General features: G+C 32.6%; 1 protein-coding gene across 3 annotated transcripts in view; it reads right to left on the bottom strand.

Moving 5' to 3' along the window:
* Nucleotides 1-22,945, bottom strand: part of PCCA (propionyl-CoA carboxylase subunit alpha) — a 556,428-nt gene that overhangs the window by 275,655 nt on the left and 257,828 nt on the right. For all 3 annotated transcript variants that reach the window (XM_074191968.1, XM_074191970.1, XM_074191969.1), the window contains exons 13-14: nt 4,038-4,181; nt 2,695-2,769 (exon numbers count right to left, since the gene is read on the bottom strand). In XM_074191968.1, coding sequence (XP_074048069.1) covers nt 2,695-2,769; nt 4,038-4,181 — 219 coding nt within the window. The remainder of the gene's footprint in view (nt 1-2,694; nt 2,770-4,037; nt 4,182-22,945) is intronic.

Below are 22,945 nucleotides of genomic sequence, written 5' to 3'. Positions count from 1 at the left end.
TTTGTAAACATATTATTTCAATATTTAAATTTCTTCAACATGTAATTTCTCAGCTTGGTAATAAAACTCTAAAGTTATTACTAAGTCTTTAATTTTCTTGGTCATATGACAAAATGGGCAAAGAGGATATGTTATTGTGTGATTTTTAAAATAATGGTGTACTTCTCAAAGGTGAGCATGAAGTGTCAAACTGAAACAAAAACTTTTTTGACTTTAGCTTCATATTAATTATCAATGTTCTAGATAAATTCATTCTCAGTTAATTTTGTTTACTTTAATAAATCTTAAAGATTATAAATAACAAAGGATTATGAAGAGTACAGAAACTGACAGCATCATTGTAGATGAGATTATCAAATGGCAATTAAAAGTTGTATGATGAACAACTCAAAGAATCTCTAAATTCTGAATCAATAAAGGCAAAGTGTCATGTTATTTTAGTGATATGTATAGTAAATCCAACAGGCTGAATAATAATAAAATAAATATGATTCATTTAAATATATGTTGGGGAAGACAGCATTTTGTTTTATTTTTTAAAATTCTTAACAATCTAACAATTCTGTGATTAAAGAAAGGTGATTATTTAATTGTGTATGAGTTTGGTGGTAAAAATAACTATTTTACAGAAGAAAAAACAGTTCATAAGGAGTAAAAAGGAACTGATACTTGAATCTTTTAATACTAAGTCCCATGATCTCTCCAGTATGCCATAGTCTTTTTTTGTAATGTTAAAATAACAAAAGCTACATAACTTGGACATCAAGTATTTCAAAATGACTCCAATATATGTAAAACATTTTTAGAGCAAAACAAAAGCTTAAATTGAAAAGATTAATTTTCAAAACAATTCTGGGACAAGAAACCTAAAATTGAATCTACAACTTTGATACAGAAATAAAAACTGAGTTTGACAAACAACATGAACCAAAATTTATGAAAGTCTAATTAATTCTGAAAATTATATATGCTTATTTCCCCCTAAAAGGATCAAAATGATTAGTTCAGAAAAATAAGCTGATATATTTTTAATAAGGTAAAAAAACAAAAAAAGAAAAAGAAAAAGAAAACACCCGAGCAACTCCATGAGACCCGCGAATCACTGAATAGAAGCCTCTAGCATAATTAAAAATTTCTTTCTTCAGTCCCAGAGATAGACTACGTGAAGCTATCAGGCATCTCCCACCCTTCATTTTCAATTCACCTCTCCCCCTAAGCACAACTCCCAGCCCGCCATGTCTACCTGACAAGTGACAGCCCAATCTGATTAAATGCTTGCAAGGGAGGGGACTCGCGGGCTTCCATGACAGGCCAAAAGTGATCACCATGGAGATACATAATTACAGCTGTCAACGCATCCACTGTCCTGCTGGCATCAATTTGATTGCTCCCAGCAATAATGATAGACAAAGCTTAGTGTGCACTCTCCTGCACCCAATCACTTTATCTATTCCTTGGTCCATTTAGCTGACATGCAACATTCACACAAGCAAATAACAGCAGTAAGCAGAACATTTAAGGCATTTTAATTGTTTTTTCTTTCTATGGATGGCTCACAAGCGCAAATGTTATTACATAAAACTCCTGCTGCAGCATTAATTGAAGAAAGATTTGGTGGGACAAAGACTGTAGGGGGTATAGTTTGTCCATTATCACTTGTACTTTCAACAGGTCTCACGTTTGAAAATTGCAAATTGCAAAAACTTGCAAGGGCAAAATGTTTGACATCCTGTTAGCTCTTACAACATGGTGAAAACTTCTAACTACTAGAGTAATCATTGTAAATTCTTATTTAATACTTTTTTGTTTGATTAAAAAATGTTTATGACACTTATTTTCTTAACTACTATTTAATGTCACATAATGCCAGCTAAATCTTTACCATTTTTTTTGCCTTTGGGCTTTGAACACAGCATGAAGCTCCCAAGCCTCAAAAGGGTCAAGTCCGCTTTGAAAGCACATAAACAAAAATAATTTAAAAAGTGAAATATATCATATATGTAATAACATCTTCAAATTTACCATTCGTTTTACTGTAATCATTCATAATATCCCATTCCAGTAATCAGATTGAGTAATCATATTCACAGATGGTACAGCCTTGTCATTCCACAAGTTGACACAGTGTCATATAGATGTACTTATTACTCTGACTACCTTGATTATAAATTCTTGTTCTTTTTGTGCTGCAAAAACTATTTAAGAGACAGTAAATTATTTGGCACAGATAACAGTATATTCACACATGTGTGTATACATATACATACAAAATTAAACAATCACCTTTCTTTAATTACAGTAAATGACATGTATTCTCTCAAAGCTATAAAACTTAAAAAAAATGAGCACACTCTATTTCTCTAACACAGTTATAGCTGGTATGGAACTTGAATGGCATTTCATAATTACTACAAGTCTATGTTGTTTGAAGAGTTATGTGATAAGAATAAATTAAAAAGATGATTATGACGAGTTTCTCATATTTCTGTGGCCTCTAGATAGTAAAATATTTTTTAAAATATAAATATATTTACTCAAAATGCCTCTTGACCTTGCTAGTGCAGGTAATGTCTTCCAAAAATGATTTTGCTATCATATGACTTTAACTTCTTTCCATAATTCAAATCTTTGGTCTTTAAATCTCTACAAAATGATTTTAAATGCTCATTCAATTTTAAAGCTTGGATGACTTACACCAGGAAGATATAATGGCTCTTCATACTGAGACAATCTGCCAATGGAAGGTAAACCAAAAGACTTGTAGGGATCCTAAAAATTCAAACAAAGGAAAGCAGTACCTCAGATGAAGTAGAAGCAAAGTTTGTTACAAATCCAAGCCTCTTTCCAGTAACTAATGATTTTAATATATGTTATTTTCCAAAGAATTCATTCCAAGGCCCTGCTGTCTTATCATTGCATATGGCATATATAATATTATAGAACAAATTATATATGACTGGAGAATTATGATAGCAATATTAGTCTCATCTTACTTTGCTGAAATGTGTAAAATTCTTTGTATCCAAGAACTTACCACAGACACTTAGTAAAAATTAAAACAACCTAAATATACATCAAAACAGATGCAAATTCAGGATAACCACAGAAGTAATCAAAGATATTTATTTTAATAAAAATCAACGAGTAAACTCATACAAGAAAACATTTCAACAATTCATACAAGAACCTGAAAAGTAAGACTTTATGCTATGATATATACTCATTTATAACCATTTTATAATTAGCAAAACAAATCTCAAATATGTTCAGTGTCACAATAAAAGAGAAAGATACAATGATGGCAGTCAAAATATGTCAAATATTAATAAACAAATAAAGGAATAAGAACGCCCAAAAGTACTAAATACACTAAAAGCAAGATACAATATCACTACTTCATATTTCAAAGGAAAGGTTTTTATTTCTACAAATAAAAATAGAAAGATATTGCTATATTCCAATTTTTAATTATGGCTAGAAAAAGAATTTAATAATAGGTTACAGTTGTAAAACCTAAGATATTTTTGAAATTAAATTAATAATTTATATAGTTTTGGTAATGTGTTCTCCAAAAAAAAATCTTATGAAGTAAATAGTTACCAAAGAATAAAAATAAGCTAATTAAGAAAGTAGTGTTTTAGTTTAGCAATTTTAATTAACTGATAGTACAAAAGAACATAATTGATAAGTACAGCATTAAATTTTAGGAAAAGTTTTTAAGTGAATATTTAAGACATATTTAACATATACTTGGAAAAGTATCTAAAATTACATCCACAATGTGGTAAAACTAAATATTTTATTTGATTTCAGCTAACTCACATGTAATTTATTATCTCTGAAACTGTTGGATAATTTCCATTAAATTTAAGAATACTTTCAATTAATATATACAAAACATTTTAATAAATATCCTTAACAACAGTTCTAACATATATTCAATCAAATATTTGATTCAAGTTCTAAAATTTTACATCACTTTGGTGTTCATAACTGATACAGAACTACTATCCTCTGCCCAACAGGATTCATTTTACCTCAGCATAAACTCGACATTCAATTGCCCAGCCGTTGATGGGAATATCAGCTTGTTTGTGTCTAAGAGGGTAACCCTTAGCAACACGGATCATTTCTTGGACTAGGTCCAGGCCAGTAATGCATTCAGTGACGGGATGTTCAACCTACGAGGTCAAGAACTGTCAGTCAATAGGTATCCTTTTATGAAAAAGGTAAACAAACAAATAAATTTGCAAATTTACAAACTCAAGTGAAAATGAGGTTAATTAAACTTAATCATCCATTCTCCTTGACTGAAAAACATACAATAAAATAACTATTCAAAAGGGAAAATGGGAAGGAATCACTAAAAGTTAGTATGTTGCACAGCAAGTAAAGCAAAAATCAAATCTTTAAAAGTATTTGTGAATAGTATGTTACTTTTCTTAACACATATTAATGTTTCATAAAATGTAATTTTTGAATTTTAGTTTTAAATTAAACTTCTTAACTTTTCTAAGGTATATATTTCAACTGAAATATTCAACTTGGTCAGTGACCAACCTATTCTGCTACACTTAACATGGCATCTGCAGGCGGACCTTATAATTTTCCAAAGAACTAGTCCATCCTAACCTCATCCACTCATCGGCTTTCACTAACCTGTCCTGACAAGCAACCAGATTAGCGTAATCTTATATCAGCGCAGTGTAGCAGAAATGAACAGATGGATCTTTCATATTTTTTCCCTCCAGAATTATCTAGGTAGTGCTTAGCATGCACAATAACTGAGCAAAACCAGTAAAATCACTCTAGTTTCTCAAAAAAAAACCTCCTAACTTTGTAGGTTAATGCTATCATTGATTACCTTGCTATTCCACATTTAAAAAAGAAGGGCTATGTTTAGAAAAATACATACATATACAGATAGATATAGATATAGCTGTATAGACATAGCAGCAGAGCTATATCAATAGACATAGAGAGAAAAAAATACTAAACTACTAAAGCTATTTAAGTAATTTGTGATAGTTGATGAAAAGAAAAAATATTATAACAAAGTTTCCTTTAAAAATATGGCCAGAACTGAAGAAATAGTTCTAGATTTTAAAAATTAGATATCTTTTTTCCTGTTGTACTTTTGACGAAAGTTAAGCTCTGTGAACAAAGCAGCGATCTTTCTTAGCTCAACAATACCAGTAGAATGACAACAATTTACAATTATAATCATCTTTGATATTTATCCTATAATAGACAGTACATTGTTTTTAAAAGGTTTGGCAAAAAGAAGATAATAATCATAATTATCCCTGTGAGTTCACCTATAATTTCAACAATACTTTAAGATATTTGGAAATGGAAAACAAAAATGCACAAGGTTAAATATACAAATATCTATTTTTACAAAAATAATCTTATTAGGTAATTTTTTTTAAGAATACACCTGTGGGAAAAAAAACCTAAAAAAAAAAAAAATATATATATATATATATATATATATATATATATATATATATATATATATATATATATATGTATATATAGTTTTGGGGCAGCTAGGTGGTGCAGTAGATAAGCACCAGCCCTTGAGTCAGGAGTACCTGGGTTCAAATCTGGTCTCAGACACTTAATAATGACCCAGTTGTGTGGCCTTGGGCAAACCACTTAACTCCATTTGCCTTGGAAAAAAACCTAAAAAAAAAATATAAATAATACCCCTGTGGGACTAAATATTTTTACACAACAGCAAGATTTATATGTTCAATGGTAAATATGATAAAAATTCATTACAATAGTACTTGAAAAGGGGAATATTACTTGAAATAGTAATTCACTATGGGCAATTATATTTTTACTCTAGAGTTGGATTTCTCTAGTAAATCTTAATCTATAGCTCAAGAACTATTCAGCAATATCATATATCAGATTTTTAAAAATAAATTCATCTCTCAAAATTGATATATAACTTCGTAGGCAAATAAACAGTTTAGATTTTATTTATAGGGCCAAAACTGAGTTGCCTAGTATCAAATTTGACACTACAGCAAATCAATAATATTATAGAATGATAAGTAGTATATAAGAAAGTTATTTAAACTGAAGATCAACAGGTATTTGTTTTACAATTCAAAGACATATGTGCCTTAACTGTGTAGGGTAACACCACTATCACTGAAGCTTGAGAGTTCACTTTCTCACACTAAACATAACCAAAATATTGCCAAATCTGTTTTACTCAAATCTGCTCTGTAAGGTTCACTTCTATTCATTTACACAGACATAATCTTAATTCAGACCCTATATCTTTTAACTGGACTATAGAAATAGCTTGCTGGGTAAACTATTCGTCTTCAGTTAGCAACCATACCTCAGTGAGCTTCCATGACTCCCTGTTATTGCCAACATGTCATCTAAAATCTGTTTGGTATTTAAACCTCTTTTCAACCTGGCTGTTTTTTCAGTTTTTATATTCCATGCAACCTACATTCTATCTCCTTCCTTGAAACTTTTCACACAATTTACCACATCTCCTGTCAATATTCAAGTACTACCTTCTCCATAAAACCTTTGCTTGTCCTCCCCAGGTGCTAATACATAGCCTTAAAAATAATTTTGGAATAGATTTTAAACATACCTACTTATGTTCATATTGACTCATCAGGCAAGCTGTAAAGTGTTGAAAAGTAACCATACCAAATAAAGAAGGCTATTCTACCTAGATTTAATGTTCTATGTTAATAGAAGCAAATAATAATAATAATGATAATGATAATAATAATAATAACTGATTATTAACAGTGAAAGTATACCTAGAGATTATCCAAGAAAACTTTAAAAAGTATATGCCCCTATTTTGTAAATATAGAAAATGAAACCGAAAGAGGTAAGGTGACTTCCTCAATGTCACACAATATTGTTATTTAAAAATAAAGTAGTCTAAAAACCCTCATCTCTTGATACCCAATTCAGGGCTTTTTCTACTGTTGTTGAGGTGTTTTTTGGTCGTGTCCAATTCTTCATGAACCCATCTGGAGTTTTCTTGGCAAAGATACTGGAATGTATTTCTTTCTCCAGTTCATTTTATAGATGAGGAAACTGAGACAAACAGAATTAAGACAACAGTGCTATTAAGTGTCTAAGGCCATATTTGAACTCAGAAAACTGAGTTTCTGACTTCAGGCTGAGCACTCAATCACCACCTCAGCTGTCCCTACAACTTAATTGCTGATTTTATAGAATCCTGAGTCAATCAAAAAATTCAATTTAAGATTAATTTTAATTTAATCTCCTTCCTGATTCTTCATAGACAACTATGAATATATCAAGTAAAATAATCCCACTATATCACTTCTTTTCTCCTGAAAAACAAGAATATCTTTAATTAAGAAAAATATTTTTGTTAAAATGTCTGGGTTCATAGAAAACTAAAAAAGATTTATATGTACTATGCTGAATTAAATAAATAGAATCTAGAGAAATATCTTTGAAAGAATTAACCACATTTATCAACACAATAACCAACCATAATTTCAAGACTTTTTGTCTATGCTACATATTTCCTGACAAGAGAGATGATGGATTTAAGATGCAAAATCAGATACTTATTTTTAAAATGGTTGTCTATGCACATGTTATTACAAACATATGTCTATGCATAGTTATTACAATAAATTGGTTTTTCTTTTAACTTGAGGTGGAGGAAGAACCAAAAAGTGAATGTTTAATTACTTTTAAAAAAAATAACATCTATTTTTAGTTTTCATCTCTTAAAATTTATAATTAATTTAGCAAGTGTCTACTAATGTCAAGTCAAGGCATGAAGGCACTAGAGGTCAGGAGGAAAAATGAAACAAATAGCCGCTATCCCCAAGGGTCTCTCATCCAATAGAGGAGATGATTCATAGTCCTAGCTATGTAAATATAAGCTAAGTCTTGAAGGGAATAGCTCAAGAGAGAATACGGTGTCTCCAAAGGGAACTGAATACAGAAAGCATTCCAAGGATAAGGAAAAACTATTCAAGGGCATCAAAATGGAAGATGAGCTTTTACCCTTTGAAAGAAAACAAGAAAAGTTATAATCATCAAAAGAAAGAATTTTGATTTTGTTCACAAAAGATTCTGAATCTACTGAACATACCTTAAATATCTTATAATTATACACTTCAGTTATGAGAATTTTTAAAATTTGTAACCATGGTTGTAATTTTTGAATACAGAGAAAAGCAAAAATTAACTCTTGAAATATATTAGGTATCCAATCCAAGAATTAGTAAATGTATACTATGTAAAAATATTGTGATAAACTCTAGCAATACAAAGATAAAAGCATGTGGAATAAATTATAATAAGCAGACCTACCAAATATATTTCAATAAATGAAAACATTTTTAAAAATCAAGAAATATCTTTTAAAATTTATAGAAAACAGTTCAAAATAAGAATAAACTGAATGATGCATGTAAGCAGGAAGATGGACATATAGTCTTAAAGGGCAAAGAAATATATAAGATTACTGAATTAAATGATTATGTGTGTAAGTATCATTTATGTGTGTACTTTTAAATTATAAGTACTTATAATATAAATCTACATTGCCATTCTTTAAAAGGGCAAAAATCTATAAGGTTCCAAATCATTATATTATCAAAAGAGTTCTGCAAAGTAAGTACTCTCTCCCACCAAAAAAAAAAAAGTCCCAGAACCAAAGTAGCAACACTAGTTCAATAACATTTCTATTACACCTGTTTTAAATGAAGCCTTTATGAAGAAATCTATTCATTAATATTTGTTGGATGGAATATTTTAACCCCAGCCTGCTGAACTAGACAAAGGGCTCCTGGAGTCATAAAGTTACCTTGGGCCACAAAATCTAATTTCTCAAGGAAATTTGCCAATACTAACAGTTACAGAAAATTCCCTAGTAGACAGTGAAGCAAATCCCACAACAATCTCTATATCAATTTAAAAAAAAAAAACTCAACAATATTTAAAATAGTGCTTTTTTAAAGATATTTTACCTGTGTGTGTCCCATATGCAACTCAATCCAACATGTCCTAGAGATAATCTTTCTTTCAAATTTTAAATTTCAACTTTATTTTTAGTTCTGGATTCAGTCCTTCCTTCCTCTACCTAACCCATTGAGAAAGCAAGAAAAACAAAACCTGTTACAGCTATATATACAGTCAAGCAAAACAAATTTTCTCATTAGCCACATTTTTAATAAAATGCTTCTATCTTTTCACTATGAATCTATCACCTATCTGAAGATGGACAGCAGGTTTCATGTTAAGTTATCTAGAACTATGGATGTTCCACTGACTTTATAAGGAATCCCAAATTAAAGTGTTTATATCTATTCTTCTGTCATATTGGTCTGGTAAAATCTAAGTTCCTTAAAGACAAGAATTAGTTTTCATTTATTGTCTGTGAACCTTGCACACATTAGGTCCTTAGTAAATATTTATTGGACTGAATAAGAAAGATCAAACGTAATCACAGGAAAAACTTAAAACTATTTTTTTGAAGGAATCACTTTTATAGCAGGTGTGAAAAACTCTATAAAATTAACACAAAAAAACTAGATAAAATCCATATGGTACAAAACATATAAATATATTCTAAACATACTAAGGGGAAAGACATGCTTTTAAGGGATACATTAAAATTTTCTACTATGCTTTTATTTTTTATTTAAATTTTGTCAATCAGTAAAAATCTACCTTCCAATCCCTTATACGCCAAGACATGTCCTTCCTTTGAGAACAAAAGAAATACCAAGCCCCTAATATAATAATAATATATATGTAAAATCAAGCAAAAAAAATTCTTCATTGGTCATATCCCAAAAGATTTGTCTAGTTCCTCTCTCAGAATCTTTAATATCCCTTCATCAGAAAGTAAGGAATGAAAAAGAAGGTAATAAGAAGTAAATATGGGGGCAGCTAGGTGGCACAGTGGATAGAGCACGGGCCCTGGAGTCAGGAGTACCTGGGTTCAAATCCAACCTCAGATACTTCATAATTACCTAGCTGTGTGGCCTTGGGCAAGCCACTTAACCCCATTTGCCTTGCAAAAAAAAAACCCTTAAAAAAAAGAAGTAAATATAGAATCTACTATGTGCTAGGCATTGTAGGAAGGACATTTTTCTTTACAAATATCACAGGAGATGTGTATCATGTTTTCACAGTTAGCCCTTTGCAATTGTAGCTGAACATTCTGATGACTGAAATTTCTAGCTCTTCTGTTTTTACCTTACTGTCACTATATAAATCATTCTCCTAATTCTGTTCCATTCATTTCACTTTGAAACATTTAATACAAGGTTTTGAAGGTTTCTTTGAAACTATCTCCTCAATAATTTCTAGTGATAGTAAGCAGAATTACTAGATTTATATATTTATATATATATTTATATAACTTGTTGAGTCATTCCAAATTTATGGACACTCTCTCAAGATGTCTAATCAATACCACCCCAAAAAGAGTTATAGATACTTTTGAACATCTTTAATTAACTTTTTTTACTTTACTTAGGACTAATCCCTCTATCTCCTCTCTTCTCTATTTCTCTCTTACCCCCTTTCTTTCCCACTTCCTTAATTGTGTATATGTGTATTTTTCCCTTCAAAGACTAACTCGGATGAGAATGGAAGTCAAATGACAGCAATTGTCACCCCACCTAAAACATGACAGGTAAATTTTGCCTAAACTTCCCTTTTTTGACCATAAGTACTCCTTTTCCTCTCACTTTCCTTAAAATCATTCTGTGATCTCTAAGGATGATAAGCTTCAAAAGAGACATATCTCTTGGTTTATTTAGTTCATTATCATTGTTCATTCACATTTAACTCTTCATATTCCCCTTAATACTATTGTTGAACTTCAAAGTTCCTACAGAGTTCTAATCTTTTCATCAAGAATGCTTGGAAGTCTTCTATTTATTCTATTAAGAGCTCATATTTTTCTCTGTAGGATTATATTCAGCTTTCTTACTCCATTCTCCATTAGCAACTCTGCTTGAGTTGCTTAACTCCATCAAACAGCACTCTTTCACTCTGGGATGTCCTTGACATCTCATCACTCCAAAGATGGATGGATTCAGATTTTGATATTCAAATCTTTCTCAGTTCATCTTCCTATTTCCCCTTCTTCTATGGAAGGTAGCAGTAAACTCCTACCAAAGTCTGTCTTTATAGAGAGCTCACAACCTTTCTGACAATTCCATTCTCCATCAACAGCTCAGCTTGACTTCCATTCCACAGATCAAAAGTCACCTGCCAACCTGAGGTTTTTCAGTTTTCTTTTCTGTGATGGTTTCCCCCCCACTAGACTCTAAGTGCCTTGAAGGCAGAAAGTACCTCTTTTTCTTCTTTAGATCACTAGTGCTTAATACATAACCTAGTACATTAAAGAGTGTTTAATTAATGAATTGCCTTAGAATTCTATTCAATTTTCTGGGTAAGTTATGATAGGCAGTAAGGCTTTACATTTTGCATTCTAGAATATATATTCCTAATTCTCTAATCCTTTGGATTAGAGACTATTCAATCCTATGTGATATTATTTTTAATTACTGAGTACTTGAATTCATTTTCCTGGCTTCACTGTAATAATTTTTCTTTGACCTAAAAGCTATTGATTTAGACTATAATTTTTTTTGTTCCCCTTTCAGGAAATAGAATTCTTTTTATTTCTATCTTGCCCACTTGATTTGTTTTCCAGTCAGTTGTTTCTGCTATGAGATAATTTATGCTTGATTTCAGTTTTTCAATCTTTTGAGTTTCTTTTAATATTCCTTAAGGTCTCATGAAGTCATTGGCATTTATTAGGTCAATTCTAATAATCAAGAAATTTGTTGCTCAAGAAAAACATGAGTGATGAGGAAAAGAATTAAAGGAGAGTGAAGACAAACAGGATCAAAAACAGGATGGAGAAATATTCTGTTAATAATAATATATGTGAATAAGATGAACTCTCCCATTAAAAACAGATAGTAAAGTGAATCAAAAATCAAAATCCTACAATATATTGTTTACAAGAAACACACTTGAGGCAGAAAGACATACACAGAGTAAAAGTAAAGGGTTTGAAGCAGCATCTGTTATGCTTCTGCTGAACTTTAAAAAAAAGGGGGATAGTAATCCTGATCTCAAAGAAAAAAACAAAACAGACCTAATTAAAAGAAATAAAGAATGAAAATACATCTTGCTAAAAGGTATCATACACAGTGAAATAATAGCAATATTAAACATATATGCACTAAATGGCATAACATCCAAATTTGGATAGGAGCAAAGTGAGCTACAGGTTTGAGACAAAACAAGAGATAGAAACCATTATGGGTATAAAATAGATCATTTTGATTATATTAAATTACAGTTTTTGCACAAACAAAATAAATGAAAACAAGATCATAAGGAAAGCTGAAAGTTGGGAAACAATCTTTACAACAACTATTTCTGATAAAGGTCTCATTCCTCAAACAAATAGAGAAATGAATTTATAAGATGACAAGTCATTCTTCAAATTGATAAATAATCAAAAGATACAATTTTCAGATGAAAAATCAAACTTATCAATAGGCATAATAAGAAATGTTCTAGGCCGGCTAAGTGGTGTAGTAGATAAAGCACCGGCCCTGGAGTCAGGAGTACCTGGGTTCAAATCCGGTCTCAGACACTAAATAATTACCTAGTTGTGTGGCCATAGGTGAGCCACTTAACCCCGTTTGCCTTACAAAAAAAAAAAAAAACTAAAAAAAAAAAAGAAATGTTCTAAATTACTTTTGATTAAAGAATGCAAATTAAAATAACTCATACCTATCAGATTGGCTAAAATGACAAAAAAGGGAAATGATAAATGTGGCATAGGATATGGGAAAACTGGGTCACTAATGCACTGATGGTGGATTGGAAACTGATCCCATCATTATGGAGCACAATTTGAAACTGTTCCCAAAGGTCAGTAAAACTGTATTTACCCTTTGATTCAACACCACTACTAGGTCTGTATACCAAAGAAATCATAAAATATTCATAGCAGCCCTTTCTGTGGTGGTAAAATGCTAGAAATTGAGGAGAAGTCCAACAGTTGGGGAATGTCAGAACAAATTCTGGTATATGAATGTAATGGAGTACTATAGTTCAGAAAGGCCTGGAAAGACTTGACTGACGCTGAGTAAAATAAGCAGAACCAAATGAACATTGTACATGGCAGATTTATGATAGAAACATGCATCCAGGGCAAAAACTATGGAGTCTGAATGAAGAACAAAGCAAACAAAGAACAAAGAACAAAGCATAGTAAGTTTTTAAAACTTCTTTTATGGTTTTTCGTTCTTTCTCATGGCTCTCCCTGACACACCTTTAGTTCTAATTCTTTTTTCACAACATTACTAATAAGGAAATATGTTACTCATGATTGTTTATAGCCAATATCAGATTATTTGCTGGCATGGAGAAGGGGGTGGTAGGGGTTGGAAGGAAGGATGGTACAAAAATGTGGAACTCAAAAGCTTATAAAAATAAGATGAATGTTGAAAATTATCTTTGCATGTTGAGAAAAATAAGATAATAAAATAACAAAAAAGTGAATGTTTAAAATTCTTTTGAAATATAATTGAGAAAAAATAAAATACTATTAAAACTTTCTAAAGTTAAAAAAAAAACCCCAAAATATTTTAGCTATTTTTTCTTGCTTTATTTTTTTTCAGAAATACTAGATGAGGGGCTAGGTGGCACAGTGGATAGAGCACTGGCCCTGGAGTAAGGAGTACCTGAGTTCAAATCCAGCCTCAGACACTGAATAATTACCTAGCTGTGTGGCCTTGGGCAAGTCACTTAACCCCACTGCCTTGCAAAATCCTAAAAAAAAAATTGCTTTTATTTGTTTTGGAGTGTCTTCTTTTCAATTTGTGTTCTTGGGTCCGTGTGACCAACTCTGGAGGCATTAATTTGTGGTTATCTTTCAAACAGTTGGCTTTTTCTTTACAGTTGACTTTTCACCTTCCAGGCTGATGTTAAGAACCAGGAACTCAGGGACAGGTCAGGCTGGGAACCTGCAAATTTTCAGTGATCTCAAAGTGGTGCAATACAGGGCAAAATTGGACAGAAATGTACAAGATCTGACAAGATCTGGTTTTTAAAAATAACCGAGATGCACCAGATAAGTAGCTCAGCTGGCAAAAACAGAGGCTCATGTTTGGGTTAAGATTCTACCCTAGGTTTAACTTTACAGATTGGATTAGAAGCTGCAGCTGAGGCTCTGATTGACTCCTGGGGTCAGACTCTTACTTTGGATGTGTGCATTGGAGAGTACACCTTTCAGCCCAAACCCTAGACAATGAGTGTCAAAGCTTCCAGCTGCAAATACAGTTTTGGTGTCCAGCAATGACCAAATTCAGAGTCTCTCCTGGATACTAAGTATGCTGGATGTCTATCCCCTATAACCACAAACATCTGTGTCTGTCTCCCTGTTCTGGGCTGGAAAAGTTGTTGGCTGTGATTTCTTTTGAGGATGCCCCATGAGGATTTGGTGTAAGGGCACTTTCCAGATATATTTGGAGGAATTTGTTTTCTTTCTTTCTTTCTTTCTTTCTTTCTTTCTTTCTTTCTTTCTTTCTTTCTTTCTTTCTTTCTCTCTCTCTCTCTCTCTCTCTCTCTCTCTCTCTCTCTCTCTCTCTCTCGGAAGCTGGGCCGTATTACCTCTTGAAATTTCTCTACACTGGATCTACTTCTTCACACTATGTTTTTAAAAACTGAATTTCATTAATAATTTTTTTGTCTAAAGAAAACTTCAAGGGGCGGCTAGGTGGCGTAGTGGATAAAGCATCGGCCCTGGAGTCAGGAGTACCTGGGTTCAAATCCGGTCTCAAACACTTAATAATTACCTAGTTGTGTGGCCTTGGGCAAGCCACTTAACCTCTTTTGCCTTGCAAAAACCTAAAAACAAACAAACAAAAATAAACTTCAAGGTAAAGAGAGTAGAACCACTTCAATTAATATAAACACAAGAAGAAAAATGTCATCAGTTAAACTAAGAAGTGATATAAAATGACTTTTCTGGCTTTGTCAGCTGATCAGCAAGTATTAATCATTTACTATATATAATGCACTGATAAGCACTGGGAATATAAAGAAAGGCAAAAGGCATTCCCCATTAGGAGCTTGCTGGATAATAAGAGACAATAGGAAAACAACTATATCATCTATACAGGATAAACAGGAAATGATTGATAGAAGTAACACTCTCAAACTAAGAGGAACTGGGAAAGATTTCCTGTAAGAGATGGGATTTTGAAGTGGATCTTATGGGAAGCCAGGGAGTTGAAACGAGAAGAGAGAGCATTACACATATGGGGAACAGCCAGAGAAAATATCAAGAGTTAGGAGATGAATATAATGCTCATGGTACAGAAAAGAGTTAAGTATCACTGGGTGACAGCGTTTGGAACTCAGTTTTAAGAGATAATAATAACATAATTCTAGGAAGGTTAAGACTATGAAGGGTTTGGAATACTTTACAGAAGATATTTTATTTGATCCAACAAGTCAAAGACAGTCATTTGAATTTATTAAAAACAGGGATAATATAGTCAGATTGGCCCTTTAAGAAAGTCAATTTGATCACTGAGTAAAGATGGAATATAGTGTGGAGAAATATGTAATGGGAAAACCCACAAACAGGCTTTGGCAATAGTTCTTATGTAAAGAGATGTAGCAGGGCAGTGGTAGGATCAAGAGAGAAAAGAACATATATAAGAAATGTTACAAGGAAAGATCTATTAGCTTTGGCGATGGATTAGATATTGGAGGTGAAAAATAATGAGAAGTCAAGGAATGATAGCTAGTTTTTGAGGCAAAGGTACAGGAAATTATAGAAGTATAGTATAGAAATATAGTATAGAATGCAGTATAGAAGAAATGATGTTAAAATGATGTCAAAAGGTCAAAGACTAGGCTAGATGTGGCAGAATGGAACCTCTTCCCCTCAACTCAATGGAGAAAAAAATCAGACACAATGGAATGCAATTTCCCTGTTCCCACACAAAATTGGAGATGGGGGCAGGAGATTTGCACTTATAGTAGTAAGGTTCTCTCCTCTCTTCTCCCTTGTAGCTGAAGGAGACCAGGCAGAACATGGTAGTTTAATGGTAAGGATCCTTTGTTCTTACCTCCTAAGGCTGGAAAAACTATTACTATCTGTCCAGTATCTAACTTTGGTTCTTAATAAGCTGTAGCAAAAAAATAAATGCCAGTTACATTTATTAGTAGAAATAAACATAAAAAGTCCAGAAGCCTGAAAAAAAGGTGACATTTCAATAGCGAATGCTTGGAAAAGAAACAACAAAGAAAATTATAACTCTCCCAGATCAAACTGAAACACTAATTAGGTACAATATAGAACTAGGAAGAGAATTTGGTGAATGTGTCTTAAGTATTATAATTTAAGGTTAGTAAAAGAATTGGAAAAAGTGACTATTAGAAAACTCCAGAATCATTGAATGTCCATCTGGAAGAAATCATTTAAATCTCTAACAACAGATCATAGTCAGTGATATTTTCTTCTTTCTTTTCAAGGAATCCTTCCATTGAACTAGTATCCTCATCTTCAACAAAAGCAACAATTGATTTATATTCTAATAACTGATAAAATTTTGTTATTGACATCTTAAGTTAGGACAAGGAAATGAAAACAGAGAAATGTAATTATAAGAGAATGGTAAAGAACTAGTATATGTTGTTCCTTCCTAAAAATTCTACTGTAATATCTTCTTATATGGTAATTAAGAAAAAGAAAGAAGAAACAGTAAGAAGGGATCAGAAACAAAAAAGTGAATATAGGAGGAAACAAAGTATTAATAGCAATAAAAGATTGTGTTTTAAAATATCTGAAAAAGACAAAGATTCCAAAGGATGGAAAAGATCATAAGTAGGATTTATACATGAAAAAGAGGCGAATTAAACACATAAATAACTAAAAGCCCACAGCCTTTCTTTATGGTATATATAAAAATATTTTTATATGTATCAAGAACATTTGAGATTAAAATATGGAAAGGGAACAAGGCAAGCATTTGCATTTGATCTTCCACATAACCATCTTCAAAAAAATACAATTGATTGATACTTGATAGTAAACAAAAAAATCCTGCTTCCTGAATTCACAACAGCACCTATAAAAATAAAACTACCGTACAAAATACTCTTCTTAAAAAGGTGTCTAAGGGGCAGCTAGGTGGTGGTGCAGTGGATAGAGCATTAGCCCTGGAGTCAGGAGGACCTGAGTGGCCTCATCACTTAATAATCACCTAGCTGTGTGACCTTGGGCAAGTCATTTAACTCTGCCTGGCAAAAATTTTTAAAAAAGGGATGTCTCATATTCTTATGTAAAAAGTATAGTATTCAAGCATGGTAATTAAAGGTGCCATAGTAAATAAAGTACAGGGTCTGAAGTCAGGAAAACTCATCTTCCTAGGTTCAAATCTGGCCTCAGCCACTTACTAGTGACCCTGGGAAAGTCACTTAACTTGGTTCTGTAAAAAGAGCCAGAGAAGTAAATAGCAAACCACTCCAGTATTATTATTTATTTAGTTTTTTCATTTTTATTTTCCCAACTACATGTAATGATAGTTTTCAAGTCATTTTTTTGCAAGGTTTTGAGTTTCACATTTCTCTCCCTCCCTCCCTTCCTTCTCTCCCTCCTCCCCCTGAAAGAAAGCAATACCTTATACATATATAACTATGTTAAATATAAATTCTTATTAATCATGTTGTGAAAGAAGAATCATATCAAAGCAGGAAAAAATAAACATGAGGAAAAAAAGCGTAAGGCATAAGACAACTTCTAAAAATTGAAGATAGAAAGCTTTGGTGTGCATTTAAACTCCAGAGAGTTCCTTCTCTGGATATGGATGGTATTTTCCATCTCAAATCTTTTAGAATTGTCTTTAATTATTGTACTGCTGAAATGAACAAGTCCATCAGAGTTGATCAGCATCTGAGGTTCCTGTTAGTGAATGTAATGTTCTTCTGGTTCTGCTCACTTCACTCAGCAACAGTTCTTGCAAGTTTTTAAAGGTTATTCTGAAGTCCCATCCCTCATACTTTCTTATAGAATAATAGTGTTTCATCACATACATATACAACAATTTGTTCAATCATTCCCCAATTGATGAACATCCCCTCAACTTCCAAACCTTTGCCACCTCAAAAAGAAAATTTTTGTAATGTGGGGTTTTTTTTTTACCTTTTTGTGATTTCTTTGGGATTCAGACTTAGTAACCACTCTAGTATTATTGCCAAGAAAACACTAAATGGAGTCACAAAGACTCATATGCAACTGAACAACAACAATTCAGACACAGGTAACTTTGTTAAATAATTAGTTACTACACTGCTCACTTCATTATCAATATGTCAAAATCTGAATCTACCCTCTTTTTCTAAAAAATGTCACATATGTGTATATGTAAATCCAGGTTCTCAACTTCAGAGTCAAGTTAGATTTTCCTTTTCTCTGAACTCCATATCTAATCATCTGGATAGTATAATTGTCTCCAACTAGAACTATCTGATTCCACTCTTCAATCAGTATTCCACAACTGCAAAATAAATTTATAAAGATATGGGTCTAACAATATCATTCAACCATACAGAAACTATTATTGGCTTGCTATTTCCTCTAGTTTAATAAACACAAACTTTTTAGCCTACCACTTAAGACTATCCAAAATCAGGCTCCAACTACTGTTTCCTTCTTATATAAGTATCAGTCAGCTTTTGTAAGAACAATAAATGCTCTGTTTTGTAAATCTCAGCTGGAATAGAATCATCATCAGATGCTTTTCCACATGAAAGGAGCCTAATGGCATTCAAAGCCTCTTCTTCAGTTGGAAATTCTTCTACCTAAAGTACACAGTCAATGGCTTTAGGATTGATTGATGATGGGTTGTTGAGAGAACACTTAGGGAAGTGTTCTTTCCAGGATCATGTCCTGATCACTAATCAATGTGGCTCCATCAGAACTGAACAGCTGAGATTCATCATTCCTCTCTGACCTACCATATAGCTTTCGAGTCATCAAAAAAAGTGCTTAATTGATCTGCCTTCTTACTGAGTCAAGAATCCTATATCTTTGATTGCACTTTACTTTTGAGAAGATAAATGCTGCCTTCATAGAGACAGTTGAACTGGGGCTGGTAAATCCCTGTGGATTTCTTGTTTTTCACTTAGCAGCTTCTGAATTTCCCCATCATTTTCGTCAAACCAATCTTGATGTTTCTAAATGTTTTGGCCCAGATGAATTAATGCAGTTAATGTATAGAAGATCTCTGAAAGTAGCCCACTCCTTTTCTGTTCACTATTGCCACTGTGTGTTGACTCAGTTTTGTCTCTAAGTTATCAACAAATTGTTATGGTATGCCTTTGAATCCTGTACTATCTACTAGTACCATGCCACGAAACTAAATTACTTCCATTTGAATTGTCTTGGGCAGATTCCAAAAATCATAAGCGAAGATAAAGTACCAGATACTTGAGGTCCTTCCTTTCTCAAGTTAAACTGCTAAGCATTCAAATACTACTACATAGATCTGGTGAGTTGGTCACATTGTTCAAATTCATATGGTCATTTACCTAAAAGACTTTTATAGAGAACTCATCCAAGGTATTTGGAGTGCAGATGTCTCTAAATTTGTACATCTCCTTCAATCTTCTGACATTATCTAAGACCAAAGTCCTTCCAGATGATACAGCATCTCTGGCTACCCTTTCTAATACTAACTTCCTTTCACACATACCCATAATTTACTAGTCATGGTAGAGAAGGAAGAAGGGGAAAAGCATTGATCAAGTGAGTACCTTGAACAAACTATGATTAAGTACTTTAAAAATATTGACTCATTTTATCCTCAAAATAATCCTATAAGGTTATATGCCATAATTATCTTCATTTGTAATTTGAGGACACTGAGGGAGACAGAGGTTATATGACTTGCCCATGATCATGCAATTAGTAAAAGTTTAAGTAGAGTTTGTATTTTTTTTTAATTCCAAATCTGGTGTTCTATGTACTGAAAGGTCTACCTGCCTAGGGAAGAATATTTATAAGAGCAAAAGCAGAGTAAACAAGTGTTTGATAAACTGACAGATCCCAGTACCAAGCTCAAAATGAATGTATGATTTACATGTAGATATAATTAAAAATTAAAAGAGAATCCATGGCCAATATGACTAGAAAGGATAATGAAAGGATAATCAATGTTAGAGAGGATGTGGGAAAACTAGGACACATTGTTGATGGAGTTGTAAATGGAGCAATTTGGAATTATGCCCAAAGGGCAATACTTTTTGATACAGCAATGCCATGCCACTAATCTGTATTCTGAAGAGATCATGAATAAGGGTAAAAAGGTAAAAATATTCATAGCAGTTCTTTTTGTAGTGGCAAAGAATTGGAAATTGAGGAGATGCCCATTAAATGGGGAATGGCTTAACAAATTGTGGTGAATATGAATGCGATTGAACATATTGTAGGATGGAACTATAGAAAAGTCTGGAGACTTGTATGAATTGATACTGAATGAAATGAACAGAACCAGAAGAACATTATTCACACTAACAACAACATGGGATGATGATCAACTAAGATAGACTTGTTTATTTCCACAGTACAATAATCAAAGACAATTTTAAGGGAATTGTAATGGAAAATACCATTCATAACCAGAGAAGGAACTGTGAAGTTTAAATGAAGAACAAAAGTTATTTTTAAATTTTTAAAAACTGTCTTCTTTATTGTGTCATTTTGTTCTCTAATGTTTTCTTTCTTTCTTTTGGATCTGATTCTTCTCTCACAAGATGTTCAGTAACAATCTATGTTTAGCAAGGTTACAAATGCAAAGCCTATATCAGATGCTTTCTGTCAGGGGAGGGGAGAAAGGAGGGAGAAAAATTGTAAAATTCAAAACCTTGCAAAAGAGAAAGGTAAAAAACAATCATTGTATGTAGTTGGAAAATATTTCTATTTTTAAAAAAGACAATCAAGAAATTGGGTGAAAATCTTTACAGAGAGTTACTCTTGAAATAAGTCTCATTTCTAAGATATGTAAAGGACTGAATCAATTTTACCAGAATAAGAACCATCTAATAACTGGTAAATGGTCAAGGGATATGAAAAAACATTGCCTGTTGAGGATGAAATGTAAGCTGCCAAGAGTCATAGAGGGGTAGCTAGGTAGTACAGTGAATAGAGCAATTGCTCTGAAGCCAGGAGGGTCTCAGTTTAAATCCAACCTAGACTAGCAGTATTACCTTGGGCAAGTCACTTTAATTTAATTCAATTGCCCCACAAAAATAAAAAAAAAAATGTATATAAATTCTCAATTACTAGTAATTGCAGAAATGCAAATTAAAGCAACTCTGAAAGTACCATCAAAGTAGACCCTCTTTTCCCCTTCTTCTCAGTGCCCATTCTACCCTCAACCATGCCCACAAATGACAGAATATGATGTAAAGACCTGTCTTAAAACATACCATCTCTCTTAATTCTCCTTAAAATAAATTCTCTTGGGTGGCTAGGTGGCGCAGTGGATAAAGCACCGACCCTGGAGTCAGGAGTACCTGGGTTCAAATCCGGTCTCAGACACTTAATTACCTAGCTGTGTGGCCTTGGGCAAGCCACTTAAACCCATTTGCCTTGCAAAAACCTTAAAAAAATTATCTTCAGATACTTGATATAAGTGTTGTTAGTATTTAATTTGTACAATGTTTTTGTAACTGTCTGTGTCACAGGGATTGGATGGATTCTGAATGACCCAGTTAGGGCTAAGTTCTCCTGGGTTCAGCCAGGCAATTTCCCTAACCAGTGCCATTAGTAGTCTTTGTATATAACAATAAGATAGAATTGTCATTTTTCTCTTCACTGGATGTTAATTTATAAAAATTTGACGCAACCTTTATGAAGCAATATATATAGTAAATGTAGGTAGACACTGTGAGTTAACTGTCAAGTGCTGACAAAAAAATGAAACTGAAAAATGCTGGAGGGGTTGTGGGAAAACACTTAAATTAAAACACTATTATATAACTTTAAACTAATTTGGAACCAGGTCTATATGTAGGTGGCTAAAGAAATCAAAGAAAGGAAAAGGACAATGTGTATAAATTTAATTATAGCAAGTGTTTGTGATGAACATTTGGACATTTAGGAGTTCCCAATCAATCAGGTAATAACTGATCCCAGTTATGGGATCATAGTTATGATACATGAATGTGATTATGATAAATGAGATGAATTAAAAAAAGTAAGCAAAATCTAAGTAAGAGCTAATAACTAGTTCAGTAAAGTGAGCAGAATTGGGAGGGAAATTTATATAACTGGAACACTATAAAGATATAATATTCTGAAAGATAAGAACTCTAATGAACACCATGAATAAGCATGACTACAGAGGAACCATAATGAAACATGTCACTCACCACCAACAGAGGTGAGGTGCCAAGACTTAGAGAACAGACTGAGACTTAACATTTTCATAGGGGCACAGAGACATGGACAATAAATTAATTTGTTTTGCTTTACTACATTTACATATGTGCAAACTACATATACATACATATATATGTATATGTGTGCAATGAGTTTTACTTTTATTGCTTTCTCAAGCAGGGGGGGAAGGGGAAAGAAAAATTTGGAGCTGAACATGAAATAAAAATGAATTTAAAGAAAAAGAAAGAGAAGTAGGAATATTTCCTGTTCTCCTATTGTCACATCCAGAATCCCCCATTACTACAATCATTCACTAGGAACTCTCTTTCCTTCCTCAAAGAATTCATTTCCTAGTTCACATTCTTTCCTCCTCAACACTTGGTCGTTAAATACAACTTGTGGCTACAGTGATGCAAAGACCTGGTCAGAGTTCTAAGGCAGGGAAGAATTCTTATGGTC

Source organism: Macrotis lagotis, chromosome 6 (assembly GCF_037893015.1).
Source record: "Macrotis lagotis isolate mMagLag1 chromosome 6, bilby.v1.9.chrom.fasta, whole genome shotgun sequence".
In the NCBI taxonomy this organism is placed as follows: Eukaryota; Metazoa; Chordata; class Mammalia; order Peramelemorphia; family Peramelidae; genus Macrotis; species Macrotis lagotis.
Note: the sequence above shows the minus strand (reverse complement) of the source record. Positions and strands in the feature narration are given on the sequence as shown.